The sequence below is a fragment of the Paroedura picta genome, chromosome 7 (assembly GCF_049243985.1).
Source record: "Paroedura picta isolate Pp20150507F chromosome 7, Ppicta_v3.0, whole genome shotgun sequence".
NCBI classification, from domain to species: domain Eukaryota; kingdom Metazoa; phylum Chordata; class Lepidosauria; order Squamata; family Gekkonidae; genus Paroedura; species Paroedura picta.
Window position 1 is genome coordinate 22,155,334 of NC_135375.1, and position 19,080 is coordinate 22,174,413.

Here is a 19,080-nt window from a genome sequence, read left to right on the forward strand (position 1 = left end):
CTTATATACAATACGTAGCAGTTGGAGCTTGACTTTCTAGATTTTTTATGTGGAACGCATCTTCTAGTGCAGGGGTAGTCAACCTGTGGTCCTCCAGATGTTCATGGACTACATTTCCCATGAGCCCCTGCCATCAACTCTGTGAGGCTGGTTAGGATGTGAATGGGACTGGCCCAAGGACACCCAGCCAGCTTCCATGGCATGAGTGGGGATTTGAACCAGGATCTCCCAAATCCTAGTCCAGTTCTCTGACTGCTACATCAAGCTTGTTCTCAAGGTGTTCTTAAAAGTGCAGGGTGCATTTACTATTTAAAATGTAAGCGTACTAAATCATCATTCTATTTTGGCCCAATACATAACCCTTGGAAGTCAGCCTCCCCACTCTCCCCAAGTGGGTCCTGGATCCTGTGGATGTAGCAGAGGGAAGTGATCAACTTTCCCCAAACTCTGCCATTTCAATCACACAAACATAGGCTGGTGAGTCTGAGCGCTCCCCATCTCTTTCCCCATAACAACTCTAGCCACTTGCCTGTAGAAAGCTAGCACTTCAGGGAACCATATTCAAGCTTAGGCTTCTGCCTTGCATGCTGTTTTCCTGGGAGAATGGTGCCTTTTAACAGAGAAGCAACACCACCAACAAGCTCCTCTGGGTAACTTGAAGGGCTGCAGGTCAGGTAATATTCCTACTGGATCCTGTTATGTATCAAAAATTGGCCCCACATGTTGGACTCAGGGCCCATTCCACACACCTTGGTTAAGGCACCAGAACAAATTTAGAGTCCAGGGGCACCTTTAAGACCAACCAAGTTTTATTGAAGGTAAGAACTTTTGCATGCACACTCATTCCCTCATTCCCGAAGGTCAATGCACCTTCAGTGCGCTTTAGTAGATTTTTCTAGTAGATTTAAGTAGATTTCCACAGGAAAATCCAGCTGCAAAAGCACATTGGAGGTGCATTATCCTACATGCATGGAACAAGACTGGATTGCTTTGCATGCTTCTTTCCGGTTTTCATTCCACACACCTTAGATAATACACAGGTGTACAGGCGCAAAAGCACACTGAAAGGGCATTATCCGACGTGTGCAGAAAGATAAGCGTTCCTCCTCTGCCGGGGAGACACAAAGCAGACAGGGCTTCCTATTTTAAGGCGCTCTAAGATTCCATCGGGTGAAAAAGCAGGATATAAGTATGTAAATGAAGCTTATCGCTGCATGATGCTGCGTTCGCGGCCAGTATAGAACCGTATGGATATGATTTATTTAAAATCCACTCCAATGCATGACGAGCCCGACGGCTCCCGCCGCTCGAAACACCCCCCCCCCCCCCTTCCATTCCCTTCCCCAGCGCTGCGCGCTCCTGTCGCCCGCCGGCTTCTGCAAGCGGCGCACTGAGGCGGCCGGCCGGCCCGCCCTCTCTCTCGCGCCGGAGCCAATGAGAGGCGAGCAAGGGCGGGGCCCCACCAAGGCACCTCCCAGCCCGGAGAAACTTGAAGGAGGCGCTTTTGCAAGCGAGCGGAGCCAGACGGAGCACATGGTCCCGACCCAGGAGGCGCGCCAGAGCCGAGCGCGCCCGCTCTTCTCCCGCATCCCGCCCTGGCTGGCAGCGGACCGCTGGAGCCTCCCGCCCTGGCATCGCCGTCGCTGCCACTGCCGAGGCGACGAGGAGCCGCTCGAAATCTCTGCAGAAAGGAAAGGAGGAAGGCGGCTTCAACCAATTGCCGGGGACCGAACGGGGCAGCACCGTGCGGCGCGCAAACTCCTGGGTGGAAGGAGTCGGGCTGCGTCGTAAGCGGCTTGGGGGGAAATCAGAGACGGCAACTTTCCCTGGAGAGGCTGGACCAAAGGCGGGACCGAGTGCCACGCAATTCGGAAAAGCGCAAGACAAATCCATTAAGGACCCGCCTGGAGGGAGTGGGGGAAGCCCCCCGCGGGTCGGGAAAGACCGCGCGCCGATCTGCATAAAGGGGCGTGGGGTGGGGGGCAGAGTTTGGTTTTTCCCGCGTCCCGCCCCCTAAATTCCCTTGAAAGTCGCCATCCCCTTGGGCGATGCAAGATCGGCCCCCTTCCGATGCGCCCCCCTTCGCTCGCCGCCTCTCCTCTTGGGCCGCCGCCTGGCACCCGTGACTGGCCGCCTGGGCAGAAAGAACGAAACCCCTCCGTCCCCTCGCCATGTCCCTCGACCCCACCATGCCCCCTTCCGCCTTCAACGAGACCGTCGCGGCCGGGGCCAGCGGCCGAGCGCCGACCATCCCCACGGTCATGTTCATCTTCGGCGTGGTGGGCAACCTCATCGCCATCGTGGTGCTGTGCAAGTCGCGCAAGGAGCAGAAGGAGACGACTTTCTACACGCTGGTGTGCGGCTTGGCCGTCACCGACCTCCTGGGCACCTGCCTGGTCAGCCCGGTCACCATCGTCACCTACCTGCAGAACAAGTGGCCCGGCGGGGACCAGCTGTGCGAGTACAGCTCCTTCATCCTGCTCTTCTTCGGCCTGTCCGGGCTCAGCATCATCTGCGCCATGTCCATCGAGAGGTACCTGGCCATCAACCACGCCTATTTCTACAACCATTATGTGGATAAGAAGCTGGCCGGGCTGACCCTCTTCGCCATCTACGTTTCCAATGTGCTCTTCTGCGCTCTGCCCAGCATGGGCCTGGGCAAAACCACCCTGCAGTACCCCGAGACCTGGTGCTTCATAGACTGGCGGACCAACGTCTCCACCTACGCGGCTTACTCGTACATGTACGCCGGCTTCAGCTCCTTCTTGATCATGGTCACCGTGGTCTCCAACGTCCTGGTCTGCATGGCTCTGATCCGCATGCACCGCCAGTTCATGCGCCGCACCTCTTTGGGGACGGACACCACCTCCAGCCGCTTGTCGGACTTTCGCCGGCGCAGGAGCTTCCGGCGCATGGCCGGGGCAGAGATCCAGATGGTGATTTTGCTCATTGCCACATCCCTGGTGGTGCTGATTTGCTCCATTCCTCTGGTGGTGAGTAATGCTCTTGAACCCCCCCCCCTTTTCCCTTCCCCTAGCAGGACTTCTTCCCTTCTGTAGGGAAAGCTAAGCACCAACATTGTTTGGAAAAGGAAGTTTTTGCTTGTGTTATTTTCATGTCCATGATCATTTAAAAAAAAAAACCCTTTTGTTCCAGAAAAAAGAAGGGTCTCCAGGGGGTAATCAAACTGCGGCCCTCCAGATGTCCTACAATTCTCATGAGCCCCTGCCAGCATTCGCTGGCAGGGGCTCATGGGAATTGTAGTCCATGGACATCTGGATGGCTGCAGTTTGACCACCCCTGGTCTAAGCCTATGTTGTTCTTCTTTGACTTTGATTCTGACTGAGAAGGCAAGACTATGATAGTTTGCACTCAAGAAACCCCAGATTGATCCCTTTTAACCACACTTGAGACCAGTTTTGAGGGAAATCTGATTGAGGTTTCGTGCACGGACCCAATCTTTAATCTCCTCTGTGGTGTCAATAAATTCTCAAGCTGCAGGAGCAATCTCCCCCGAGGAGTATCTTAGCAAAGTTAGCTGAATATGTTTACTCACCACTTTTAAGGGGACAAAAACAGAACTCGGATAGCTTTCTGGGACTTGGAAATAAACCCTTGGGTTGCTTCCGCCACAAATGGCAGAGAAACAGACAAGCCTGGTGGAGAAATTGCCCGGTATTAAAACTCACTGAGAGCATATGAAGTTTTGGGCCAAGCCTGAAAGCCAAATGCATTTTTAAAACCGTGTTTATAGGGCCATTGTGAAGTCTGCAGACAAACTCAAGCGCCGGAAAGGGGATTGCTGAAGCACTTAGAAATCACTCAGTATTAGTGCAATGGATGTGTAACATAAATATTTTTGGACGGAGATGTGGGAAGGAAAGATTTACCACCTGGCTGCTACTGGCCGCTGCTCCAACTGGCTTTGTCTGCAGAGTTGCTTCTGCCGCCACCTTCTCCTTTAAGTAGTATCACTTTGGCTTCATGGAAGTCAAAAATCTTGCTCTGGGAAATCCAGAGATGGCGTTAGAGTGCCACCACAACAGCTCACTGAGATAAATTGTGGCTGTTGTACACTTGACTGTAGGAGGTGAAAGGTCCATCCATTTAGCAGCCAACTTCTAATTAAATGACCTAGATCTGTCTCCTGTTGAACTCCAGGGATGGTTGGGAGAGAATTTAGTTATGGACATAGTGAGGACTTGTCCCCTGGTGTAAACTCACCAATAAAACATATGAAGCAACCTTCTGAGAGTGCTGTCATCCTTCTCGGCCTGATTAATTAACAAAACATACTATAAGCGAGAGTCACTGTGAACTCTCTCCCTACTAAGGGTGCATCAAAAATAACTTTGCAGTGAAGGGGGAAAGAGGCCCAGCTTGAACAGAATCCTGAGGAATTCAGGTAATTGACAAGTTTGGCCAGTTTTGCAGCATAACGATCATGATTGAGACGCATGTGCTGGTCTCGGTAGCACACCTTGAAGCTGTTGGCCTTGTGTCTGGCAGTGTGTAACTGTACATGGTTGCTGACAGGCAGCTTCACACGTGACATGCGATCTTCTTCCTGCCCATGCTAAGAGAGTAGACATGCTGGGAAGTCACGGTGGTTTCCCTACATGAGCAGTGGTAGAAAATGAATCCAGTGTGCTTTCTTTACTGTTGTAAGGCGGTCTCTCATACTGGAAATCTGACCAGCATGAAATGCAGTATGGCAAAAACATCTTGGGTGATACACATAACTTATAAAGACTTCGTCACCTGCTCAGACACAAGATGGAAGTTTTTTAAGCAGAGGCAAGATAGCCACCTCGCAGAAATGCTGATTCTGTGAATTTAGGCAGATTGTAAGTGGATGGGTAGAAGGGATTGTGTCCATGCTTGGTTCTTGTAGCCCTTTTTTCATGCCCGGGGTAAATGCCAATCACCACTTTGGGGCTAAACTGGCTAAACCTCCAGGCTAAACCGGCCAGGGATTCTAGGTTTTTTTTTTGGGGGGGGGGTATCATCTGGGGATGGAATTGGGGTCACTGTGAGTAGGCAAGTAGTTGTGAATTTCCTGCATTCAGCAGGGGGTTGGACTAGATGACCCTGGAGGTACCTTCCAACTCTATGATTCTAAGTTAGTCACATGTCACATTTTGACTACTAAATCAGCTTGCCATATGAGCTGACTCTTTTTGCCAGTATAATAACCCAGGCAGGTAGGTATCAGTGGAACATAAGGAGGTATTAACTGGAATATCTTTTTCTCTTAGCTGAATATATTTTAAATACAGGTGGAGAAGCCTCATATGTCCCGTATACAGTACTGCAAAGCAGTGGTAGAAGTGCCATTTGGAATTGGGAAGGGGGTGTTAAAATGCTGGACTGTACCACTTTGGACATGTTGGGGGAAGCATATTTTTGAACACTCACCCCACGTAAATGCTCCCTGCCTGTTTTCTCTTCCAAAGTGGGGAAACACTAAAAAAAAATATGATCTCACCTTGCCTTCTGTTCCAAGTGATGTATTCCAGAATTCTGCCACCTCATTCCGCTGCTGGACCTTGGCTGTTCTGGAATCTCAGGGACAGAATCCTCAGATCTTTTTCCAGAACTAGTTTCCTTAGGAAGAGATCTCCAGAAAAAGAGATTATGCCTCAAGGTGGAGATCCACCTTGTCCAATATGTTTGGAAAATTGCTGGTCGCTCAGTGGTCACCTTGATGCTAGAATGCAGGGAAGGGAGGACTTGAGTCAGGGGAAACAGTAAACCCACCTTGAAATTTCCCAATGAAACAGAATGTCAGAAATGGCTCAGTTGATGGCAGCTAGGGAGCACCAAGGTGGAAGAATCATGGAATCGTTCAGTAATAAAAATTCTTGCTTGCAATTAAGTTCTGCGTTGTTCATTTCACTATCTGTTTTGTATTACATCTTTGCCTGCAAGTACTTTTTGCTATCCTATGCAGAAAACTTGGGAATTCATCCCAGTGCGGTTTAACTCTGAGTAAACATACACAGGATTGCAGTATAGATTATGTATCCATTGCCAAAGGGATGGCGTTTATTCCAGCACACTGTTTACAGATCACTTCTGTCTCCTGTGTCTCCTTTGTTCCCACAGCTATCCTGTGTGGTAGGTTAGGCTGGTGGGGAAGGATATTCCTAAAGTTTCAAAGTTTGTTTCAAGGATGGACGGGGATTGGAACCAAAAGGGTTCACTACTGACTGTACAAAATGAACGTAGCATCACTTGAATGTGGTCTTGCTGAAGTTTATATGTCCTGTTGGAGTTTTGTAAAAAAAAATGCTTTCGAATACAGGGCAAACCCAAATTAGAGAAGGGCTTTTTACAAAGCTAAAAATAAAAGAAAATCTAGAGAACTGTGATTAGTCTAGTCAAGGCTAATTCCCAGCTGCAATGTATGGCTGTGAATGTTGGACCATAAGGAAGGCCGAGCGTCAAATAATTGAGGCTTTTGGACTCTGGTGCTGGAGAAGACTCTTGCGAGTCCCTTGGACTGCAAGGCGAACAAACCGGTCAGTCCTAGAGGAGATCAGCCCTGACTGCACCTTAGAAGGCCAGATCCTGAAGATGAAACTCAAATACTTTGGCCACCTCACAAGGAGGAAGGACTCCCAGCATCCTAATGCTGGGAGCGATTGAGGGCAAAAGAAGAAGGGGACGACAGAGAATGAGGTGGCTGGATGGAGTCACTGAAGCAGTAGGTGCAAATTTAAATGGACTCCGGGGAATGGTAGAGGACAGGAAGGCCTGGAGAATCATTGTCTATGAGGTCGCGATGGGTCGGACATGACTTCGGACCTAACAACAACAACAAATACACACACACACACACACACACACACACACACACAAGGAAATATGTAATTACATGTTTGGCAAGTTATGCCATTTTATGAAAACTCATTAATGAATATGAAAACAGTAGAGGAGTAAGTATATTTAATTAGACTGGTCACCCTAGAGCGTCTTTCAGAAACCAGGGTTCCTAATGCAACAATTATCTGAGCAATCAAGGGGTTAAGCTAATTAAGAAAAATCTGAGGGAGGGAGGGAGGACAGAAGCCACTGACAGCCATAAAGAGCATGTTGACAAAGAAAAGTGGCTGTTTTGTACACGTGTCATATATTCATTGTCAAATATTGAGTGAAGGCTTTCTGTGTACCCTTAGGCAGACAGATAAGGAAGCTGAAGGGGCACATTTTTAACAGACAAGCAAAGGACAAATATAGAAAAAAAAAGAAAATTTAACTGCTGCTATAATATTTTTTTAAAGATGGGACGTTGTTGACTTTTTAATATTTTCTCCCTGTAAACAGCCACGTACATGAGATAATATTGATCAAGGTAGGCCACTTACACGAGACTCTCTTTCACAACCATTCAGTGAAGTAAATCAGGCTAAAACTTGAGAGAGTGGACTATGGTGACCTAACAAGAGCCGGAATTTGAACCTGGGTCTTGCTGGGCCGAAAGTTAGACACGCCTTCCATCACACCCTCCAGTTGGCCAGTCCAGGACATTATAATGAGATCTTTCATTTGAAGGTACAGATTTGCTCCTCTGCCAGGCTATTTTTAGCCCCATGATTTACATTGCTAATATTTCCTTTCAAGTGCTATTCATTGGTAATGATGCTTAATTTCTGAGAGAGCAGGTCACAAGATCCAAAAGGAATCACACCCTCTGATCCAGAAGCCATTTATCTCAAATATGTGTGCGGGAGGGAAGGAACTTTGCATATGCTCAATAGCTGCCCATATTTGTACTGGACAGGGTTTCTGTCTGTCATCTAACTTGATCCTTGTGTCATTAACTGTTGCATAACAGGCAGAAACGTAACTTGTGCAAATTCTCCCGCTAGGGAAATGCAGATCTAGAGCAAGCTTGCAAATCTAGAGCTTTCTTTCTCTTACTCTTTCCCTCTCTTAAAAGCAATTAAAAAACAAACATTTCTGCACACTCCCTTAAGGGGAATACAGGGGTCCCTGCCTACCAGTTCATGGCCCGTGACCCTATTCTATGCCATTTTAAACCTGTCTTTCCTTCAAGGATCTCAGAGTCATGGTAGATGTTTCTGCCTTTCCCATTTTATAATCACAACAACCCTGTGAGGAAGAGTTGTTACACCCTGCTTTTCACTACCTGAAGGACTCTCAAAGCACTTTACAATCGCCTTCCCTTCCTCTCCCCACAACAGACAACCTGTGTGGTAGGTGGGGCTGACAGAGCTCTGACAGAACGGCTCTCGGAGAGCAGCTCCAACAGGACTGTGACTGGCCCAAGGTCACCCAGCTGGCTGCCTGTGGAGGAACAGGGGCTCAAACCCAGCTTGCCAGATTAGAGGCTGCCACTCCTAACCATTACACCACGCTGAAGTAGGTTCGGCTGATAGATTGGGGCTGGCTCACTGTCCCCTAGTAAGCTTCATGACTGAATGGGATCTTGAACTGGAACCTGCCCAGCGCAACACTCAATCCACTCTGTTGTAGGGAAGGCAGCTCTATGACATAAGTGGGGAATGGGTGGGCCCCTTTTTCGTCTCACGCATTACACCGAAACACAAAACATGACGCGTGTTCTTCTGTCGCATAGCAGCACATCACATTCTTGGCTCAGAGACAAAAATACAGGAGGTTTATTTTACATGGAGCCCGAACAGGGAGACTAAATTACCTCAGGGTGAGGGAGCAGGGCGGGAAGGCCTGCGTCTTAACAATTTATACAGAAAGGCTGTGAGTCAGTGACAAGAGAATATGCTTTGCATGCAGAAGGTCCTGGGTTCAATCCCTATTTAAAGGGATCTAGGTAGCCAACAGGTGGTCAGAAGAATCTAGTCTGTTCCTTAGATCCTGAATTGATAGTATCAAACTAGGTAGGCCCTAATCTGATTTGGTATGAGGCAGATTCATGCGCTCAGCTCAGCTTTCTGAATAATCCCACCAAATCCGAAAGAGGATTTTACCACGGGTCAAGTGCAAACTGTATAGAGCAGGGGTAGTCAAACTGCGGCCCTCCAGATGTCCATGGACTACAATTCCCATGAGCCCCTGCCAGCGAATGCTGGCAGGGGCTCATGGGAATTGTAGTCCATGGACATCTGGAGGGCCGCAGTTTGACTACCCCTGGTATAGAGGATAGATTATCCATAGCTACAGAGAGGAAGTGATCTTAAATGGACTCTGGGGAATGGTAGAGGACAAAAAGGCTTGGAGGATCATTGTCCATGGGGTCGCGATGGGTCGGACACGACTTGGCAACTAACAACAACAGAGAGGAAGTCTTAATACAGTGTGATCCCTTCTCCTGTATGTTTGGATTCATGCTTGGTAGTTGAAAGTAGGCCATGACCGCTGGGAGACGCAAAACCAGCCATGAGCCTCCATTGTGGATCTCATTCCAAGAAGGATGTTCCCATCAGTGCAGATCAATCAGGCTCTACAGTGGGGCCACAGATGTACCGGCCCAGCAGGGAGAACCCCTAGGTTCACAGTCAACCCTAAAATATTTAAATATAATAAGGCGCTAAAAAGCCCTCAAACTATAGAAACTTCACAACAAAAAAGCTGACTAAGACTCCATGAGTCTGCCTTGAGATCAGCTCCCCTTAAGGATGCCAGCCAACAGGTGGGACCAGGGGATAGCCTGGAGTTACACCACCTCTCCAGACTACAAAGAGCAGTTTACCTGGAGGAAATGGATGCTTTGTAGGGTGGGACTCCTTGCAGCCCAGTTTTTGGAGCCCTAGAGAGAGAGAGACGTTAACTTTTTCTGGGTAAAAGTTACTTAGCAGGCTCCATTTCCTCATTAATATTCACTGGCTGCCAAAGTGGAGCAGTAGGCAGCAGGTGAAGATTTATGAGAACGGATTAAAATTTGGTAGAAGGTTACTCCTTTGTTTGCCTATGGGAGGTGGCGGTCATAAAAGGCTGCCTTACGGTAAAGCCTATTTTGTGTTTCAGCTAGAAGGAGAGCCCTGGCTTCCCTGAAAGCCTGAAGTAAGATCCAATTCCAGTGACAATGCAGCCTGGTACAGCAGATAAAGGGAGTCCTGAGTTCAAATTCTTACTCTGGTGTGGAGTTCATAGCGTAACTTAGGTCAGTCTCTCTCTCTCTCTCTCTCTCTCAAATGAGTAGCTATGTTGGTCTGAAGTAGCACAATAAAATCAGGGTCCAGTAGCACCTTTAAGACCAACAAAGATTTATTCTGCAAGCACTCTTCGTCAGACTATGAACTGACCATCATAACAGTGGGAATATATAAGCAAAAGTTAATCCTGTTACATTAGTAAACTGTGTCACAGCATCCAAACACAGCCACATTAACTTTTGCTTGCACTTGAAAGCTCACGCCTTGAATAAATCTTTGTTGGTCTTAAAGGTGCTTCTGGACTCCGATTTTATTTTCTCTCTCACACTCTCTTTTAACCTGGCACCATAGAAATAGTTTGAATGAATTAATAATGAAACGGCACACTTATATGGAAGATGTACCATGTGCATTACTGAGTGGGTTCTGAGGTCCCACTCAATCTGCTTTATCTTTTCCCCTAGCAGGGTTTTTTTTGGGGGGCGGGGGTGGATTGCAGGAAAGTGATACTCACCTTCTCCTCTTACTCTCCACTGCCTCCATTCCAGGTGTTGCACATACTCAGAAGCTACCTTATTTGTCTCCCGTGCTGTAGTGCTTTATTCCCGAATGCCAATTCAAATAATTAATTTTTGTACCAGTATATAACTTATTACAGGAAACTACAGCACAAAACTTACTATCGTTTTATTTATTGGGCATAGTTTTTCTGAAACTGTATAGCAACAAAGCTTAAAGAAAAGAGGTTTTGTTTGTTTGTTTGTTTATTATATTGCTTTGAATCAATTACCTGGTGCAACTCAGCACCAAATCTGATGCAGGTTTAGTTAGGAACTACAGACTTCAAAGGCAATTCAGGCTCCCATGTGTTTCTGGGCGTTCTGGTAATTGCTGCATCCACTAATTTGGAATTAGCATCAAGCTTGATACATTTAAAGCATCAAGTTTGATACATTTAAAGTAAAGTCTTTCTTCAAAAAGGATTAGCAAACACCGGCCCTCAGATTAACAATTGGGGATGGGGTGGACCTTTGTACAACTGGGAAGTCATTGGGGGTATTGAAATGGGCGCCAAAATGTGTGGTTTCTTCATTGTTTGGAAAAGGGTTATTATTATTGGCAAGCACATAAACCCAGACCTAGCAAAAGATAAAGTAAATACACATTAATCAGGTTCTGAGATAAAAAGGAAAAGCTATTGAACTAGACATCCCAGCCATTCTTATGACTATTTTTTTAAAATAAAATTAATCAAACAGGCCACGTCTGCTTGATCAGAGTTTTAGCAACAGCTGGATACACATTAAAGCTTTCCCAAAGTGGCCCTTGCTTCATAAATCTTTAATACAAAATGTCCTAGCTGGGGGTGGCATTTATGCCCTGACTGCATTTCCCTGGAGGAACCCTGTCAGAATCAAGGCGATGAGAAGACAACTTCATTATCAGACCTGGTGAAGGAGAGGCCCTCCCACGTCTGTGCAATCAGGAATTCAGTTCGGCTTTTCCAAGAGTGCTGTTAGTTGCACAGGAACTGGTCAGAAGGAACTTGTTTTGCATCTACCAGCAATGCCAGATGATGCTAAAGGGCCGTTACTTCAAAGGATAAACCGCTCCATAGAAGAGGCGGGGCCCCATCACAGGGCTGTTCCATGCAGTACAGTTTTTATATTGTGCGTAAAACTGCACACATCCTTCTAAAGTCTCGTCTGCGTGCATAAAACAAACATTTTCAACCACAGAACAAAGTCTTGAGTCCAGTGGCACCTTTAAAAACATCAAAGTTTAATTCTGGGTGTTTGTTGGTCTTAAAGGGCTCCACTGGGCTCAGACTTTGTTCCGTTGCTTCAGAACAACCCGGCTACTCACCTGTGTGTATTTTCAGCCTTTGGTATTACCATCCTATGCATGCAGAATTAATGCTCATTTAATATGACTTATTTTCCAGTAAGTGTACATAAGATTGGAACCTCACTGGATGTCTTCAGCTGGTAGCTTTGTTTGGCTGATCGTCTGATGGTTTTTAACTTTACCTTGACACTTATTTAGTTGTTATAAATACCGTTACAGTTATTACATTTCTGTCCCGCCCTGCAGAAGCAGGTGGCCATCCGTAACTTTTTGTTTGGTCACCTGTGGTGAGTGAGATTTGTCTCTAGCAAGCTGGGCAAGGACATTTTCAAATCTCTGGCATTTGTTAGGCTTTGTGGGCTAATTGTGATAGGCTTGATTGTACCATGGCAAAACGGCCAGACGTACGGCTAAAGAAACGGCCAACTAAAATAAGGATATTTGAGATTCAACCTCAGAATTCTGTAATCCTGACCACCACAAGTTGCTCAGATGTTCAGTTTGGAAAGTCACCAAGGGAAGCCAAATCAGTGGAGTAACTTGAGCCTAAATTGGGAAGCAAGCATAGGGAAAATAAAGATTAACCCCAGCAATTCCTCATGGTAATTTTCTCAGCAATAGAACATAGCATTACCCTCTAACATTTAAAATATGGGATTAGGAACATCTTTTTGGTCATACATCTCTGTTCTTCCTTCCCCCACAACCACAATTATGTACTCACAGTGCGTCACATCTCTTGCTGTTTACCTCTGTTCCCTCCCCCCATGTAAATAAAGAGAAGTTGTAAGTATGACCGATATAGTAATGTTGTTTTCAAAAGAGCACTTTCCAAACTGAGTATCCTGCGATGAACTTCCTGCCCATTGCAGGAAGAAGCTGGTGGGATCCAGTGGGAGAAACTGGTAGGATCTAACCGTCCATGTTGGCTGTTGTGGATTCGGTGGGCTATAATACCAGGAATTTGCAGTTTTGGACTTGGATTGGCTGGCTGTGCAAAAGTCTTCACCATTCCGTCTGTTTTCACCCTTCCTGTACGCAACCAGCCTTCAGTTTTGGCTTCAGCTATGCAAAGAGCCAGCTACTTCACTCTTCCTTTCCTTGGCGTGCTGCTTGTACACACGGGAATTGGGAATGCAGAGGCCTGCTGTGTAGACACTATGCCATCTAGCGGTTAAACAACTAATTAGAATTGAAGCATTTTCAAGCCCCCTTCCCCACTAACTCGCATCTCTGTTCATCTCTCTGGTATAGCCTTTCTCAACTTTTTTACCATTGAGAACCCGCTGAAACATTCTTCAGGCTTCAGAAAACTCCAGAAGTGGCGCGATCAGGCAGAATGTGGTTGAGAAGCATGGCTGTGTACATGCCCACCCAAGGTCCCTTCTCACCTCTCCAGGCCATCATTGGCCAGTTTGAGGTGGGTGGGTAGACATGGCCATATCACCTGGGGCCCCTCCCTTTCCCGCCCCTCCAGGCCTGTTAAATGTTTAACAAAATTTAAAAATATATTAAAAATGAATTAACTCCCACCCATTCAGAAAACCCTTCCAAGGTGATCAAGAAACCCCAGGGCTTCATGAAACCCTGGCTGAGAAAGCCTCTCTAGGAGAACTGGTCCCTCAGGATCAGAGCAAATACCTTCCCAAGGAACAACCCCAGTTTAAAATGCAGTGTACATATTTCTGGATGTCCCAGAACTATTCCTTAAGTGTATGTTCAACAGATCTGCCATGAAAACGCTAGAGGGCGTCACCCCAAGGGTCAGACATGACTCGGTGCTTGCACAGGGGATACCTTTACCTTTACCTTTTTATGTTCAACAGAACAGGGCAGGAAGGGGTTTCCTTGTTTATTTTCTATACAAGGTAGAGGGGTTTGCATAGTGCAGAAATCTCAGCAAGAGGGACTTACCAGCTTCTCTTGGTGACTGAGATATCTAAGGAAGTGAAAGATAATTTTCATGTATTAAATAAACGAATGGGGCGTGCTTCCAAATCAGAAAACATAAGATTGCAGCCTAAGACTTGGACCTTGTACTTTCTGCCCATTGTGGGTTGTGTTCCTTTGGGCACCGTTGCAAGAGCCAGCTTGGTGTAGTGGTTAGGAGTGTGGACTTCTAATCTGGCAAGCCGGGTTTGATTCTGCGATCCCCCACATGCAGCCAGCTGGGTGACCTTGGGCTCGCCACGGCACTGATGAAGCTGTTCTGACTGAGCAGTGATATCAGGGATCTCTCAGCCTCACCCACCTCACAGGGTGTCTGTTGTGGGGAGAGGAAAGGGAAGACGATTGTAAGCCACTTTAGGTAGAGAAAAGCGGCATATAAGAACCAACTCTTCTTCTTTTTCTTTGAGCACATGGAAGACGCTTAGTCTTCCATGCGTAGACAGAGCCTGGTACCACAGGAATGAGTTGTGCAGCAGAGGCCAGCAAGCAGAAGGAAAAGTGTAGAATCCAACCCCCTGTCTTGCCCGTTTCTTTGTCATGTTTCCAGCAATAGGCTTCAGATCTGGAGTGTGTTGGGTTTTGACATGAAACTCAGGGAGCACCTTTTAAGTTACTGGCTGGCATCCTGAGCATTAATCACTCGTGTACAATGAATGGTTCATAGGATCTCAGACAACATTTCCATAATACATAATAGGATAGGCCCAATGTGCCTTGAAAGAACTCCACAACCCTGTTCTGTGCCGTCTGCCTTCCTAAATGATGTGTTATTACCATTATTTTTTAAGAAAAAGGTTCATTCCAGGGAAACTGCCCTTAAACACAATAAGTATTAACAAGCCACTACAGGTGAAATTTGGAGGGTATTAAAAAAAACGTCTCCTTGAATATTCAAGTCTTGGAAGAGACCCACAAAAATTTACTTCTAGCCTCAAAGGAACGTTACAGTTCCAGGCTTGTTCCGAAGAGTTTGCCTGTGAGGGGGAAACTGGGGCCCAGTTTTGTTTGGAAACATGTTTATGAGAGCCTGACTGGATCTTCTAAAATGACTCAAGGCCACATTCTGTACCTGTTACACACCCAGAACAGTTAATAGCAGATTTGGTGTATGAGGAGCAGAGCAGGGGCTGGCTTGTAAGGGGGGAAAAAAGAAATCTGTTCCACGGAAGATTTTGAAACGATGAACACGGGCCAAACGCCTGGTAGCGGAGAGAGCAAAACTACCTGAAATAATCTGTCCGAGGTTTATTGGGCTGCGGCTGAGATAACGGGGAAGGGGTGCCTCCTTTCTCCCTCCCGAAGCTCCACTTGCGGGAAATGTTTTCTGTTCCAAAAATACCTCTGCAGCGACATGATGCAAAACTGTTCTCTGCCCATTGGCCTTTCCCTGTTGTAACATGCACGCTTGACTGGCGCAGGGATCCTCACGTGTCCCCTCTTCTCTCCAGGTGCGCGTCTTTGTGAACCAGCTCTACCAGCCGCCCGTGGTGATGGCCATCCAGAAGAACCCAGACCTGCAGGCCATCCGCATTGCTTCGGTCAACCCCATCCTCGACCCCTGGGTGTACATCCTGCTCCGCAAGACGGTGCTGAGCAAAGCCATCGAAAAGGTCAAGTGTCTCTTCTGCCGCATCGGAGGGGCACACCGGCAGCACTCGGGAAGCAATTGCAACTGCTCCGACGGACGCAGGGTCTCAGCGGCCACGACCAACCGTTCGCCCTCCTTCATCTCTCGAGAATTGAGGGAGGTCAGCAGCACCTCCCAGACGCTTCTGTACCCCCTGGAGCCGAGCGAAGGCTGTGCTGGAGGGCGCATGCTCTTGCCCGGAGCCAGCAGCAGCCTAGCCCGCTTAGACACAACGTCCATTAGGACCCTGAGGAGCTCAGAAACCTCAGACTCTTCGCAGGGGCAGCAGGACCCCGAGAACGTGTTTTTGGTGAACGAACTCCGGCCTGGTGGCGAGATCAGCGCCGCCACCTCCAAAGGCAGCGCTCTGCAAGTGACCTTCCCGTCTGAGACGCTGAACTTGTCCGAGAAGTGCATATGAGCAAAGGAAAGGAAGAACTGGTACGATTGGACGGGTCAGCTGTCAATCCATCTCTGAGGCTTGCTGTTGCTGAGGCGCAGCCAATGCCCATGAGCTTTTCTCACTCCCTCGGTCTGAGGGGAACCGAGTAGCCGTTCAGAACAGGGTGAACTGGGAAGGGACACCCGCAAGTGGCAAAATGGCGGCCATCGGAGGTAGAATCCAGCGTCCTGCTCGGGCTGCTGCATCTTGTCACTCTAGACATGCTGTTAGCCCCCTAAAGACAGAAAAATGCAACTGTGTGTGAAGAAGTGGTTTTCTAACTGTGTGGATGGCACAGCTCTTGCACGTGATGAAAACAATTGTCAGGCCTTGCCAATATCGAGCAGATGAATGTAGTGGAGTTGGAAGCCTGGGTTTTTCTACTCATTGCCCTGTCTTGCCCTGGGACGTTGGTGGTTTTCCAAAAGTCCAGGTTGGAAAGTTGCCATTTTCCTTTCCATCCAAATAGGATTGATGCATACTTATCCTCTCCCGGTCACAAAAGGTTCAGAGAGTACCAAACTCTTTAACAATTGCCAGTAGTTGTGTTGAATTACCAATACAGCTGCCCTAGTTCACAACTGGGGAGGGACAAACTACCCTCTCGTGTGAAAAATGTGAATGTCCCTGGCTATGTATTATATTGTGTCTGAATGTATATTTTTTTTAAAATGTGTTCTTCTCTGTGAGAAGGTTAATTATTAATACAAAGTATAGAGAAAAACAATATTTTGCAAGCTCCTCCTAAGACCTGCATTTAGATGATTCCTCCTCCTATTCAGTTTATTTTCAAGACACATACAGGACCAACAAGAGAGCTCATTCTTAAAACAGGAATTTGGAATTCAGGGGGAATATTTTATGGTACTGCTGAGCGAAATAAAGGAAAGGTTTTTTTTTTAATGCTCCTTACGTTGTGGATGCATACCTGTATTATGTTCTGTGAATGTGTTCCGAATGCACTGTCACAGACCCGTGGGATCAATCCAGTTTTCTAAATATGAACCAGTTGCTCACCTGTGACCAGTGTCGAGTACTTACCTGTGCAGTCACAATTGGAAAGATTCTAATGGAGGCTTTGTGCATGCCCAGCTCCCAGTCATGTGATGTGCAGACCATGATTTTCACAGCTTGAGCCTATACCTGTTTGAAGGCAAGCCCTCAGTTCTTGAGCACCTGCAGGCCTATTCAGATACTGACATCAGCTGTGGTCTGCTTAAACCAGAGGCTCCCAATCTTGCTGAAGTTGTGGGTACATTTTTTGGGGGAAAGGTAGAGGATGGCAACAACAAACTAGTGAACATGGGGTGTGTGTAGAATAACAAAGTAGCTGCCACAGTAACTGCGCCAAGCTCAAGAAAAGGTTAAGAGATCCCAAACTGAGGAAGCAGCCACTACTGCTTTCCCATTATGGGGGAAAGGCAGTAAAAAAATTAAAATCCAATACATAATATAAATAATACTAAAGACAATAAAATGAATGCTTCCCTACAGACAAAAAGGCAAGGCCTCTTTTGAAGCCCTTTCTCTTCCATTGTTGTAGAGGAAAGCCAGGACTGGCCTTTGCTTTGGGAAGAAGAGTTGGTTCTTATCTGCTCCGAAGGGGTCTCAGAGCGGCTTACAGTTGCCTTTCCTCTCCTCTCCCCACAACAGACACCCTGTGAGGTGGGTGAGGCTGAGAGAGCCCTGATATCACTGCCCAGTCAGAACAGCTTTATCAGTGCTATGGCGAGCTCAAGGTCACCCAGCTGGCTACATGTGGGGAAGGAGCAGGGAATCAAACCCAATTTACCAGATTAGAAGTCTGCACTCCTAACCGCTACACGAAGCTTGCAAGGGCAGCTCAAATCTAAAGAAATCTGAAAGAACATCTCCCACTGCAAAAGCACTCTAGTGAGGTAGGCTTACACAGACCAAGGTATTGCCATGTCTCATTGCAAAATAATGAAGATCGTTGTTCATATCGTTGATGAGAGTCGTGTGGTAGTTGCACAGGAAACCCGCAGTTTGGGACAGCACTGGTTTAATTCACGCTTTTGTGAAGTTTTGAGATGGAACGCAGGGGCTAGTCTTTGTTCCAGATAAATTAGTCCAAAGTTAAAAGAATGCAATCTTGTCTGTGATTCTGGTGTGTTTTGTCGATATTCAAAAGCCCCTATGATTGTGCAGGTATTTCTTCGGTTCTGTGTTGTGCTCTTGCTATACCGGACAAATGCAACTGCACTGTTGCATCTGGGATAAAATAAGTGTGCTGCTTAAAAAGAAAATTGATTGGGTTTGGTTCTGAAGAAAGCAGAACTTTGTGCCACAGCATTCAGTGATAAATCTGCAGCCTGCTCAGGTCAGGGAGGAGGTGTGGCTCAGTGGAAGAGTATATGGGTTTACGCACAGAAGGTCCCAGGTTCAGTCCCCAGCATCTCCAGTTGCAGGATCTTAAATAGCAGGGCCATAAAAGCTCTTGGGCAACAACAGTCAATCCAAACAGATAGTACAGAGCTACTAGAGGCTCAATGGTCTGACAGAGAAAGGCAGCTTCATATGAGGTTCTAGATTAGCAGTAACACCTGATAGGACAAATTGAGGTTGAATCCAGGTAGCTTTTCTATTGGCGAAAAAAAAGGGGAGGACCCTTTGGCCCACCCCAGATGTGTATGTTGGGGATCCCGAGGCCTGCAGAGTCAAAAGTCATGTGGGACAAGTGCAGCAGAAAGGAGAATTGTGGGAGACTGGGTAAAAAGCTGCCTGGATCCAACCCAAGGACCATTCGCCTTAACTTTTCACCTCAGAAATAACAGCAACTGGAGGCCAGAGGGACTTTGTACTTGTGTGTCATGTTCAAAGGCTTAGAGCTTCATCCTAGCGTTATTGTTATCCTGTAAAGATGTTTGGGAAAGCTGGCTTTTGTCAAGGAAAATATTTAGCATGCTCCGCAGCTTCCTGTGTCTTCGTGTGAATTTGCTTTCTGCTGGAATTAGAATTCTGAGCCTCAATGTGGATGATACATTGCTTTTATAAAGAACTTTGTATTGGCACAAATCACTTTTTTTCGGGGGGGGGGGAAAGAGTTGAAATCAGAATTAAACGCAGACATGCCACTGGAGTTCAAACATTAA

The 19,080-nt window shown here is 47.0% G+C and overlaps 1 protein-coding gene across 1 annotated transcript; it reads left to right on the forward strand.

Moving 5' to 3' along the window:
* The first annotated feature begins 1,508 nt into the window (after window positions 1-1,508).
* PTGER4 (prostaglandin E receptor 4) lies at window positions 1,509-19,080 on the forward strand. The gene is made up of 2 exons (XM_077347032.1): window positions 1,509-2,993; window positions 15,347-19,080. The coding sequence occupies exons 1-2, from the start codon at window positions 2,172-2,174 to the stop codon at window positions 15,944-15,946; spliced, it is 1,422 nt and encodes a 473-aa protein (XP_077203147.1). The 5' UTR covers window positions 1,509-2,171; the 3' UTR covers window positions 15,947-19,080.